The following is a 12,794-nucleotide window of genomic DNA, read 5'->3' on the forward strand; positions in this document are numbered from 1 at the left end:
CCCAGTGTCAAAGCGTTTGAAGATAATCTGGTTTGTGGCTAAGCATACACATAGACACTGTTTTTCACACCCAGATTTCCTGCATGACCGGGGAAGGACACTGGTGTTATGTCACTGTGTACGGGAAAGGGAGATTTGGGGACCAGCACACAGAACACAGGGAGTCTGGAGCTCTGTGTTCTCTGTTTTGTTTTCCCCTCGAGCTGACTCCATCTTTTAGTGCCTCCACTTGTGGAGCAATGATAATGAAATTTAATGAGCTCAACAGGGAGCTGAAAGGATTAATTCAGCATCATTTGCAGAGGTGTTTAGATAGTGGGAGGTATTGTTATTAGCAAGTTAGACAATAGAAGAAAGAATAACAGCAGCAGCACCCACAGGCTTCCCACTTTTCTTTTTAAATATGTTGCTTCTCCTATTGTAACAGTAATAGGGGAGACAGACAGAAACATGCTGAGGAAAAATGACCAGCCCAAGCCCACAGAATATGCAAGGCAAGCTGTAACAAACTTCTACGATGTTATGTCCCTTTCCTCTACAGTTTTTGATTTTACCATGTTAAAATATAAGTCACAGTATTTCACTGCAACAGATCTAAATATCAGTACTGTATAATGCGATGCCTGGGATAATTTCTGTGCACTCTAGGATCTCTTTTAATGTCACTGCACATCAGACATTACATACTTCTATTTAAAGTCTTTCTCACACTCTGCACTACAAGGTTTTGTCAGCTTCTTGCAGTTTTGGCCTCAATGGATTAATCCATATTACACAGGACTTCCAATCAGACAAAATGAGCCAGACTAGCAACTCTCTCTTACCATCACTGGGACAGGGCAGATATCAGAAAAGGTTCCTAACATTCCTGACAAGAGACACCAGCTTATCCAGCCAATGGACAACAAATTGTTTTATTCTATGATCCTGATACATGGAGCAATTTTCAACTCCATCATTCAATGGTAACAAGGTTCCACCTAAGAAATTGCTCTAATACATATGACTACTTACCTGTGGGGTACAAAGGACCTTCAGTGCCTTCCGGACACTTCCCACACGACCGCAGATGTCAAAAGACTGCAATAAAGACATTTCATTTTAGATACTTTATGCAAAATTTGTGTGTGCATACACGTGTGTGTGTACAGTCCAGAAAACAGTGTCTCCAAATGGATCCTTGGAGGGAAGAAAGATTCTAAGTAACAACAGTGCCAAAAAAGATTTCATGGTGATCATGAAGTATGTAATAAATGAGAATTGACAGTGCAGAAGGGCAGCCAAAAAAGCTCTGGTAACAATGGACTGCAAATCAGAGACATTACAGGACAGAAAGGAGACATCAGGACCCATGGGGTAGGGTAAATTGCCCAGCCCCGCTAAGTAGGAAAGGGCTAAAATGGACCCATTCCCACCCTGAGAACTGAGTACCTGAAAAGCCCAGCAGTGAGGTTAGAAAATATTGCGGCGAGCTTAGAGAAAGAGGGAAGGAAGGGCAGTCTTTTCACATGGAAGAGGCAGAAAATGGCTTTCCTCAGCCTCTGGGGAAAAGGGGGATTTCCAAGGCTGTGCAGCTCTGCCACGCAGCTTGACACTTCAGGGCTCAGATGATATTATGAAGGAAAGAGTGGGAATTGCCTGTCCTACTGCGGAGAATGAATTAGCGGAGTGCAGTGGTTAAATACTACCAAGAAAAGAACAGCTGAGGAATGAGAAGCAGGACTGAGGCTGAGTTGCTCCCATCCACTTAAAGAGTGAGAAACTTCACATGCCTGGAAGGGAGTGAGTTTCCAGCACCTTGGTACTTTGCAGACGCCCGAAGATGGCCAACAGCAGGGACAACACCAGGTCCTTTTCTTCCCCCCTCCCTTCACTGCCCAGCAAACATGATGTAACTGCATCTGGAGAGCAGCACTCATTCTGGGCTCCTCATTAAAGACTAAAAGCAGTTCAGAGAAGAGCAGAAAATAAGCCTGCAGAAAATGATTTCTGAAAAGAGGCTAAAAGACATAAATATTTACAGCTTGCCTGAGCAGTACAGAAGTGGGGGGAAAAGATGATAAACTGCCTACAAGTATCAAGGGGCTGAACACACTCAGCATTCTTAAAGTGAAGACGTGGTATTACTAATAAAAGGGAAAACAACTTGAAAAACCTAATCTGGTATGCCAGCTTCATCTTCCCTATCTGCCAGGACACAGGGAGAAAGACACTATGAACTAGACAAGATATGAAGGAATGATTGTGCAAAGAACAGCCCTACATTAACTGGGAGACGGACCAGATGATGTAACAGGATCTTTCCATTTCTAATCTGTCTGAGTGAGGGTAGGGGAAGATGTGATGCAGAATATGCAGAGCTGTAGTGGACTAGCAGTACTAAGGCACCAGAATGCCTGGAGTTGGCTTTCTATTTTTTTTTTGGTTAGCATGAGTAAGTGGGCTCACTGCAGGGAATGCCAATGAGATCATCGTGCAATAGATGTGGAATCAAATGAAGGCACCAATAATGCTTCCAGTCAGCATGTAAAAAGGGTCCTTCCAGTAATGCTTTCAGTCAGCAACTAGCACTTGAGGCCACCAACTACTACAGACTTATCTTCTAACAAGGATAGGGATCAGCTCTTTCCTGCAGTCCAATTCACAGCTTCTTCTGGTTGCTTTGCTTATAGCGCGACTTCTAACGCCTTTGCTCTGGCTCTGATGTCTCCTCTTCTCCCAGTCCATTTCCTCCCTTCAATGTTTTTTCCTCTGGAGTTTCCTGTACCCCCAAAAGGTGCGTGTTTCAGTAGTCTCTTTAACATCCATTTATCACTGAAGTCTATGTTGCACCAGTCATCTTTCTAGCAAAAGGATTACAACAATTGGGTTCACAGCCAGTGAGTGCTTCTGTTCAGGACAGGGAAAAATAAGACCTGGATGCCCTTACTAATGAACATCTGGGATGTCCTTGCCAAAATCAGAGGTTCATGTTTACACAATCCAGACAGAGACACCAAGACAGCTCCCATCAGCTGCACTACATACAACCTTCTGAAAGTCGAGCCTGCCCTTTGTGTAGGGAAAGGGGATGCAGCCCTAGCTGAGCCCTGGATTTTTGCCAGGAGCACAGAAGGTCTGAGTGCCAAATTGGCTTCTGTGGTTTTTCTAATGTGGTTTGTGGCTTTGCTAATGTGGACTCCTTTGGGTATATTTTCAGTATCTCAGGCAAGGAATTAGACCTGCAACTCCTGTGATTGTAAATGGGATGCATGCACCTAGTATTTCATGATCTGCATTGAAGAGTATGCTCTTACTTTTCTCTTACTTCCAAGCAACGTCTCTAACATGCAGAGGTCTAATCCTAACCTGGACACATCTGTGGTAATAAGTAGTTGCCACACGATGACTGACCTGGGACATGTTCCTGGACCTACCACCCTTCAGCTGGCCTATCCATCCATTTACACCTCTGATGAACTAGAGGAATTAAAGGAAGAAACACACATGTTAAAGGCATAGGCTGTAGCCAAGACACTATCACACAAGTCTGCTCCGCAGATCTGGTCCTAAGTTATAGTCAAGGCCAGTAGATAGCTGTCCTCCTCTTCTCATGGAGCTTCTAAGTAACAGATCAACAGAAATTTTCAAAATGGGGCTGCTTTTCCAATCTAATTATTGCAACACTACCTATAAGGCTTCATAGTAGAGAAACATCAAGTTAGCCCATCAAGAACTGCTTGCGCCTATGGGTCAAGGCCCTGAGTGCATTAACAGGCTTTCATGACCCTGACAAGCCTCACCTGGGATCCCTACCCACAATCCCTGCCCATGGGCCCAGGAGCTCTATTTAAGTTCAGCCCTGGAGGCCTCAGCTTCTGCCTGAGCTGTGCAAGTGCTAGTTTCCAGCTTGGCCATAGCCATGCCTGGGCCTAGCTACAGATCCCACTGACCTGGATGCCCCAGCACATGGAGTGACTTCCCACCCTCATCTTGAGCCTGCCTCATTGCTGTGGCTATGTCCTGCAATTGCTGGACTATGTCTGACCCTGGCTGCCTCCACCAGACCTGATTGTGACCTGTGGATTGATATTCTGGCTTTATCTTGGACCTGCCTCACCACCTGAAGATCCTGGCTATCACCTCCAGGCCTGCCCTGCTTGCTTTGTTGGAGTGCTGTGGGGCTGGGCCCTGGCTGGTAAGGCCCTTGCCCTGCCAGGTGTGGTTTTGTGCTTGGCTCCCCTTACTCCAAGGAGCAGATGGCCCTCACTGCTTCTTCACACTATGATGACTTCTCCAGATGTAAGAAATGACATATAGAACTGCAGGTAAGTATCCTTTCTCCAGGTGCTGAGCAACTTTTGCAAGAAGGGACACCAGAAAGGTAACTTGAAATCTGTCCTTTTAACTGTGATTTGTATACCTGACCTCACAAGCTGGAAAGGTTGGATGCTGTTGTCTAGAGGGGATCCACACAATGACATCTTTGAGACAGACAACAATCTTCTCCCATAGCGCAGAGTAAAGAGCAGGAAACATAGAGCTGAGAGAATGGATGGGTGTGCAGGGAGTTACACTGGTCTCATGTGCCTTCTATTCTGACATGTTTGCTCTGTTTCTGGCTTGATTACAGACCTGCTGTGACCAAGTCACTTCACTTCCCATGATGTCTGCCTGTCTTGCCTACAAAAACTGTAAATTCCTTGACAGCAGGGGTTGCATTGCCCCATTCCATTACAAGACATAGCTGCAACTGCAGCCACATCTCACTTAAGAGCTATAGTATGAGTCTGTATTGCTCAGCAATCCATTAGCCCCTTTAAGCTGTTTTCAGCTCTGATATATTCTCTCTTCTTTATTCTTCAGTCTGCTTCTGTAAAGCCATAGCCCCTTTCTCCTAGGCAGAGACAAGCATCAGGGCTGCAGCAAGCTTGACTCACTTGGCCTTTCTCAGAGGGATGGATGACATAGGTGTATTGTTTGCTTCAGCTACTGCTCTGCTCCTAGGCAAGGTTCCACACAAGTAGAAATACAACTATTTCTAGACCTCAGACTTGGGGCTCTTCTAAATAAATCACACACATCTATTCATTTACAACTGTACAAGCAGACTTTGTGCTCTTAACATTCTTATTTTTGAGGAAACATTAATTACTCTTGTCCATCACCGAGATCCTGGTCCTAGGCCAGATCAGGACCTAGAATGGGGTGAGAACTACCTGTCTTATCTAGGCAGGACTTGTATGACCCTCTTTCCCCCTGCTGCATTCAGCACTGATTGACAGAGTACCTACCCTGCCTTGGAAGACAGAGGAAGGCTGAGAGAAACATTTAACTGTCTGCAGCCTTCCTTTCAGTGTTGCATCTAGAAGTCTGGAGACAGCTAACATCTCTTTCAGTACTGGTCCTCCAAGACTCCACTACCATTCTCCTCTAGCCTTTATAGAAAGGTACTAGAAAGCAGCAATGACTTCATCCACCTGATGCAACACTACATGAGCAGTCAGAGATCTTCCTCTAGCTTGCCAATGCCTACATACTGGTGAAGCAAAATGCTTTTGGCAACTAAAGTACAGTGTCCCCAGCTGCTGCAGCTTCCCTTCCTGGATAGTGATAGCAACAATCAAAGGGTGTATTTGTTTCCCTCAGCTGTGCTTCTTTCTCTGCTCTTGCTACATCTCCCATAGAGGTTACTAATGAGGTGGTACTTGCCTTGCAGAGGCTATACAGGATGATCAGGATCCCACCTAGGAAGTAGCTGCTGGATGGATCATCTCCCATGATGTATTTATACCATAGCTGGATAGGGACAAGGGAGCGGAACAGCTGGCTCAGCTCCTCAATAACAAGATAAAACTTGCCCTGTAAAACAAACAAGTAATACATGATTACCATCAGGAAGTCAAAACTAACACTTCACACATGCAGGGCTTGACGCTTATAGGATTTGTGTTCACTGTCTACCTACACACTCTGTTAAATGGTGCAAAGACCAGTATTCACGAGATGTAGCTTTCTTTGCAGCCATTTAACTCTGTGCCTAGAAAGGATAACTCACTTCAGTGTTTCTTAGCGTTCCTCTTGCTCTGCCATTCATCCAGCTATCCTACACTTCTGAATCTTAAACTTTTAGAGCAGGTTATGAATATGAACCTTGTTGCATATCTGTACAGTGCTAAAGAATGATAGCAATGCCAGAGGTTAAGACTTACAGGGATGAATATGATGTGAATTGTAGATACTATTAATAAGAAAAGGAATGCAAGGTAAGTCTCTTTGATCCTATACCCCCTTCTGAAGGTACCAATATTTAAATGTAACATGACATTGGCCTTTCTGTCAACCTTCTAGATCATCATTAATTACCTATTTGCCAGCACCCTTCCACTCAGGCGTGTGTTGGATCCTGTACAATACACAGATAAAAAGACTGGCTCTGGGGGAAAAAAAACCTCAAGGCATTTTAAACTCAGAGATACCAAATCTTCCTGAGGACTTAAAGGAAGAAAGAGGGGGGAGGGAAGGGGAGAAGCATGCTGGTTGAAACACTTCTCTCTGACTCACAGAATGGACAACATCCTTTGTAAACCTTCACCTAAGCTGCCCTTGCCATTCTGGCATTCATTCCAATTAGAAAGCTTTCCTTCCTTGAAGGACACCTGCAAGGTAACTTAAACTCCCTCCTGGCTTACTACAACCATGAGATGCAACAACTGAAATGGATTTTTCTTACCACATAATTTCTGCCTTAAAGCACCTAAGACTAGAGCAAAGAAGCTGGCTAAATAAGGCTATCTAATTTTACTCTTAATGAGGACCTGTTTATGTTCCATTCCACACTGTTTAAAAGGGGGAACTGGTGACAGGGCACTAGGTCAGGGCAAGCTGTGAGCCCAGAGCTATGCTTAATCCACAATGACGTTATCTGGACTGAAAGATTTGGTTTTGACATGTCAAAATTCTTTTATTTGATAAGATCACGGAGAAGGGGAAATTCCCCTGGAATTTTGCTGTGTTGTCCCAGTTAGCTTTGTCATCAGTGATGTCATCACAGGTCAATTGTTAATTGGTGATATTTGGAGTGGGGATTAAGTCCTCTGCAGTCCACGAGGCTAGCAGCAGCTAGCGCCCCTCCCTAGGGTCTCAGAGATGAGATCACTCGGCAGGCCATCCTGCAGTACTGAACAAATCGAATCCTTCAGAGAGCTCTGGCATTCTCATGATCTCATATCCCCCCTGGGATAAGGAGTGAGGTCACACCAGCGGTTGCTAACGGACCTGAGCTGCTTTCTTCCTTTCCCCCCATCCCTTCCTCCTTGTTAATCCCAGGTGGCATCACATGGCAAAAATGTAACAGCAACAATCTGGGGTCCTAAATGCAAGCAATTTATTAAATTAGCACAGAGGTCTCTATCCAGCCTCATGCTTCAAGACAATCATCGTTTATTTCAGGAGTCCTTGTGACAGAGGGTCGCAGTCTGCTAATGACTACGCTGTCACTTCCTTCCCTTCACACAGGCAGTTCTCCGCCTCCCCCTCCTCAGCCAGCTCTGATGAAAGCTACCAGCAAGCTAAAGGCAGCAAACTGTTTGCTTTCTCTGACTTGTTCCTCCCACCAGGCTCACACTCATCTTCTTTTATTTAGCCTGGCTTCCCTAGCAGGCTCAGCTGGGACAGGTCACTGCTTACTTTCTCATTGCATCAGATGAAAGTTCCGGATTCAGCATTTGGGGCATCAAAGCTGAAATTCTTCTAGAACAGAAGGCACTAAAAGACCAGAGCCCAAAGCAAGATGTAAGGAAGGATGGGTCACAGGTAGCCCTAGAGGTCCAGACAGGCTGCGGAATTGGAAGTGGCAGAGCGGGAGTCTAAAATGAACATGCAGTGAGAAACAGATTTAAATTTTCTAATCACAAAATCTCTACCCTTTACAAAGCTTTCATAATTCCTTTATCTAATGCAAATCTTCAGTTTTCAATAACAACTGCAGGGTATCAGGATTTCTTAGCAGCTAGATACTTGTTAACATCTTCACAAAAATGAAGTTTTAAATGGATGCATCTCCCCATCCAGCCCATTAACACCACCCACTTGACCACTTGAGAGGCTTGTTGATAAGCTTAGAGTGATTACAGCTAGGAGGGGGGAAGCAGTACACAGACTGTTGAGCATCACTTAGAAGTGCTACAGTAAATGCTTACAGAAATGTAAAGCTTGTCAGGCACCACAGCCCTTTTTTAAACTAGGAAAAGTGCCTAGAAAATCAGAAGTAATTCTACAAAGGGCTGCAGAAGTGAGGGTCTTCCTTCTGAGCCAGAAGCTTAGAAAATAAGGGCTGTTCCCTGTAACTTCAGCAGCAAAATTTAGCCTTCTGATAGCAGTAACTTCTTGCAGGTGGCACCCATCATTTGTAAGTGCACTCAATATACCTTTGTCTTTTCTGCTTTTCAGCTTTGTTATAGCTTGGCTCTCTAGGTTGAAGTTTTCAAAGCCAATGTCTTAAGCTGTATTTTGTCTGAAAGCTTCTGCTAAAATACATTGGCTATTTCCCATCAAGCTTAGGGAAAACTGTGCATCATTAAGCACAAATACAATTATTTCTCCTGTGCAGCTGACTGGGAACAACAGCCTGAAATAAGGCAAGCCCTGCTTCTGTTAGGTGCTTTTTCCTATTTCACAAAAACCACATGTAAATCTGGGAATCTTCAATCTCTTACAGAGTGTATTCAAGAGAACAGCACTCTAAGATCAGTGAAAGCTATTTGTGGTGAGCCTGTGAGCCAGCCCCAATGCATGACAGGCCTGTGAAGGAGCCGGCCCTCCAGAGCAAGCATATCACCTTGCTGGACTGCAGAGATTAAACAGGATATTACCTGACATTACAGCTCCTGGTTAAGGCAATCAAATAGCAGAAAAGAGTCTCTGCTCTGCATTCGTCAAGCCTTAGCAACAGTTTGGAGTTAAGCCTGACTAAAGTGTTAGTAGTACACTGCTTACCCGGCTTCCTCTGTCGGGTCAGTCATTGTAAATACTGACAGTCTACTACGACTGTTATCAAACACTTCATTAGCACAAGTGGCAAAGGACTGTGCTGTGGATCTAATTATAGCAACTCTGCTGATGAGCCTTGTGATGGTGGAATTTTGATTCCTTTTTTCCAGAGTGCTTTGTTAAAAACCAAGTCAATGACTCAAGTATAATCCTGTTTACCTCCCTTACCACAGACCATTTTTATACCTTAAATCAAGCCCTTCTTTTGAAGGAGCAGAATTTTCCTTTAGTACATGCAGTATTATACAGTCTGTAATGATGTGAACACATACTATTTTTTCCCAGAGGGTGAGTGGTTCTCATTAAGCATGCGATTTTTTTAATATTTTGTTATAGCCTCATTACTTGATGGCAGATCTGCATCCTATCATTTCATGCTATTTCAGCTCTGCTCAGAGTAGAAAATTACTAAAATTTCTTCAGTCTTTGTATGACATCACCACTACAGTAAAAAATTTAAACCCCCTTATTTTCACATTGCTGGCTGACATAAGGGACAGCTATTATCTGCATTTTCTAAATGAAAACTTGAGACACAAAAGACTAAGGTTAAGGTAAGGTTGTTTTGGTGTCCAAGCTGAGATGTCTGGGATTAGAGTTTTTATAAAGCACTTAATATTCTATATCACATTACCATTAAAAGCTAAACCACTGACTTCAGTTTGCAGCTGTACATGGATTTTCTAGAATCACACAGGAATTTTTTGGCAAAGTAAAGGATGGAATTTAATTCTCCAGTGTAGCATTCAACTTCAACTTGTAGAACATTATTCTTCTTCCAGTGGTCTCTTTGTTCTCTATGCACTTTCCAGTTTCTACAACAGTTTCTTTCAGTACCTATCCTTGCTTTGTTTGTGGGGCATAGTATACACTGGTGATGGATGGGAGAAGTCTTACAGAAAAATAATATGGAATCACATAATTAAAAATTGAATCACAATATATACACACCAAAGGGGGCAAATTACAGCTGCAGAAGCAATGCTAATTCCCACATAGCCTAACCAAGCATTGACTTCGTAGTCTCTTTTGACATAAGGCTTTGCATAAGTGTGCATGTGTGCCTCCACAGAAGGAAACAGAAAGGCATGGTAAGGTTTTACACAGCGGAATTAAAATGGGATGTAAGAAGTGAGAGAAGTTGCAATGAGGCAACTGTAAGTTGTGATTAGCACTCAAGGGAAGTTCCAAGTCTCACTTGTTCTGTTGCCAGCAGCATTAGGACATATTCTGAAATAGAAAGATGCTAGAAAAAACTTTTGAGACCTGCTGGCAATTTGGATCAGAGGAGAGCAGACTCTGCTGAGATTTCAGGTCATTGCCAATATAAGAAAGCATTGGGTAGGAGCAGTAAACAGGATTGTGGCACAGAGGATGCTGGTGAAAATCTATGCAAGACTAATAATGAGTAATTCCAGCGTGGGACTAGAGGGGAAAATGAGATTTTTAGTGCATGGCACTTCTGAAAGTCACATCTTGGATATCTTAAACTGGTAAGTTAAACCCGGAAGGCACTTTAAAAAGGTTAGTAGCAGTGACTTTCAAAGTGTGTTAAGGAGAGGTACAGAAGAGTTCCAGTACCTAGTCTCATGCTTTAGTGAGTCTTTTTCTTTCCTAAGTAATAAATCCCACACTTCTGGCTCTGGGACACCCCATCTGTCCTGGGCTGCAATAGAGAAAAGTCTTTGCAGAACCATCATGTAGTTTTTGAGGCTCTAGAGGATCAAAGCTCAGATAGTTGTCCAAGAAGAGTGAATCTGAGTGAGTTCCCCCCCCAAACAGCATCCAAGATCATCAAGGAGAGGGTAATGAGAAGATAGGCTACTGCCTATCTGGAAACACCACTTTAGCCACACTATTAGAGAAGACTAGGATTAACTTGCATATCACACATTACGAGATAGCACAGACAAGGAACCGGATGTTTACCTGGATATTTCTTGTAATATGTCATCTATGTACCTGCTCCCAGTGCTTGTTTTAATGCTTCTGTATCTTTGATCAGCATCTGGAAGACTCAAATACTTCAAGAGGCACTGTTTTTCTCAGGATGAAAAAAATGTACACAAACTTCATTTTAAATGATTGATAAATATCTACTGTCATGATGAAAGAGACTGCAGGGACATTAGGCCTGATGCCATCATCACAATTAACACAACTTCCCTCTGGCACCTTCTGTCCTAATGGGAGCCTCTGGAAGAGGCTGTGGCCTAGAGAGAGTGCTTTGGCAGGCATAAGATGCTCCAGCTTGCCCTCTTTCCCTTGATGCAGAAGGATGGACTTTGTTCTATGTCATGGGTTGTTCTACATGAAGGCCTAGTCCAAGAAGAGCTTGTTGCTCAAGGAGCATAAAACTTCTGCACATGCAAATCATTTGTGTAACTAGTCAAGTGATGGAGGAAGGGTCAGTCTGCCCTGTGAGAAAGGCTGGGCACCAGGATTTTGGACCAGGGTATCCCATGGAGCTGAGCTCTGACACAACATGGAGGCAGGTTGCAGAACAATTCTAATCATTGTAAGTGCTCATTTTCCTCACCAAACTATTTAATTTTACATGGCTGTGCAGAGACAGGTGGTGACATGATAACCAAAGCAACTACGGATGTGCTTGTGCTCCATTAGAATATGGAAGAGCACTGGGGCTACTCAAAAAATCAAGTCTTACTAGCTTCAGACTCACAGAATACACAGTTATTGCAGATCAGCTGACACTGTGATACAGTGCCTTAAGATAGTTTGCTTCAGCTGAATGATCCAAATCATACAACTTCATGCAAAAGACATGCTGATGCTTCCTTCATGTCCAAGGTGCAAATTCAGAAGGAATATGGAAAGCTTAATGTGCCTGGCAGAGCTGTAACCATCTGTGCTAGGAAATGTGGTATGCACCTGAAAAAGGTCTCTGGTCCAAAGTTCAAGTGCAAAACTGTGTAAAGAATGGCTGCCACATACAGGCCAAGTTTCTTCCAACCAAATTTGAGGAGATGATAATCAAAAAAAAAAAGAAAAAAAACAAAACAAAAAAGCACCAACCCCCCCAAAAAACCTCAGCAAATATTTTCAAAGATGCAGTGAGGAGTGCACAGTGCTAGTGTGGACTAGTATTTATACCCTTGCCCCGACACCATTTGAACAGCATAAAGAAAACACTTCACATGAGTAATGCCACTATTGCATTACAAAAAACTCCTTTGCAAAGTCTTGATCCAGCTTTCAAACAAAACTGACAAGTATTCATTCAATAGTAATTTCATACTATGTTTTCAGTGAACAAATGTTAGTGTTTTCCTTTTGAATTTTCAATCTTCTGGAAATGCAGCCCCTTGTAACTTGGCTGCACATCTATTTTGAGCATGCAAAGAAAATTCTTACTTAGGGCCTTTCTTATATGCTACCCATTAAGACTGTTGGAAAAAAGTATGTCCTTGGTATGTTTCTCCCCTATAGAGATAGGGAGATATATATATATATAAAAAAAGAACCTGGGATAACAGTTTCTTAGAGTTCTTTTGGTTTGGTTTTCTCTTCCCGCCCCCCCATGCTTCACTCCATTCTCCAGGATATCAGCTTAGATTGCTGACAACAGCATGAGGAGGGGATGGGAGACTTGCAGGCACTTGGGATTTCCTAAACGAAATCTTTGGCAACTGTGTCTTTTTATTATTTATTTCCTTATTTTTAATTCCACCCCCCTCAAGCTGTCATTCCTTAGCAGTGAAAATGAAAAGCTGCCGTTTATGTGTGTACAACAATGGAGGCCT

At 43.2% G+C, this 12,794-nt stretch overlaps 1 protein-coding gene across 4 annotated transcripts in view; it reads right to left on the reverse strand.

Moving 5' to 3' along the window:
• The window catches only part of RNFT2 (ring finger protein, transmembrane 2), a 31,495-nt gene that overhangs the window by 2,132 nt on the left and 16,569 nt on the right, over window positions 1-12,794 (reverse strand). For all 4 annotated transcript variants that reach the window (XM_054844060.1, XM_054844063.1, XM_054844059.1 and 1 more), the window contains 2 exons: window positions 5,692-5,841; window positions 1,015-1,080 (listed from right to left, as the gene is read on the reverse strand). In XM_054844060.1, the coding sequence (XP_054700035.1) occupies window positions 1,015-1,080; window positions 5,692-5,841 (216 nt within the window). The remainder of the gene's footprint in view (window positions 1-1,014; window positions 1,081-5,691; window positions 5,842-12,794) is intronic.

The sequence above is a fragment of the Grus americana genome, chromosome 16, assembly GCF_028858705.1.
Source record: "Grus americana isolate bGruAme1 chromosome 16, bGruAme1.mat, whole genome shotgun sequence".
Classification (NCBI taxonomy): Eukaryota; Metazoa; Chordata; class Aves; order Gruiformes; family Gruidae; genus Grus; species Grus americana.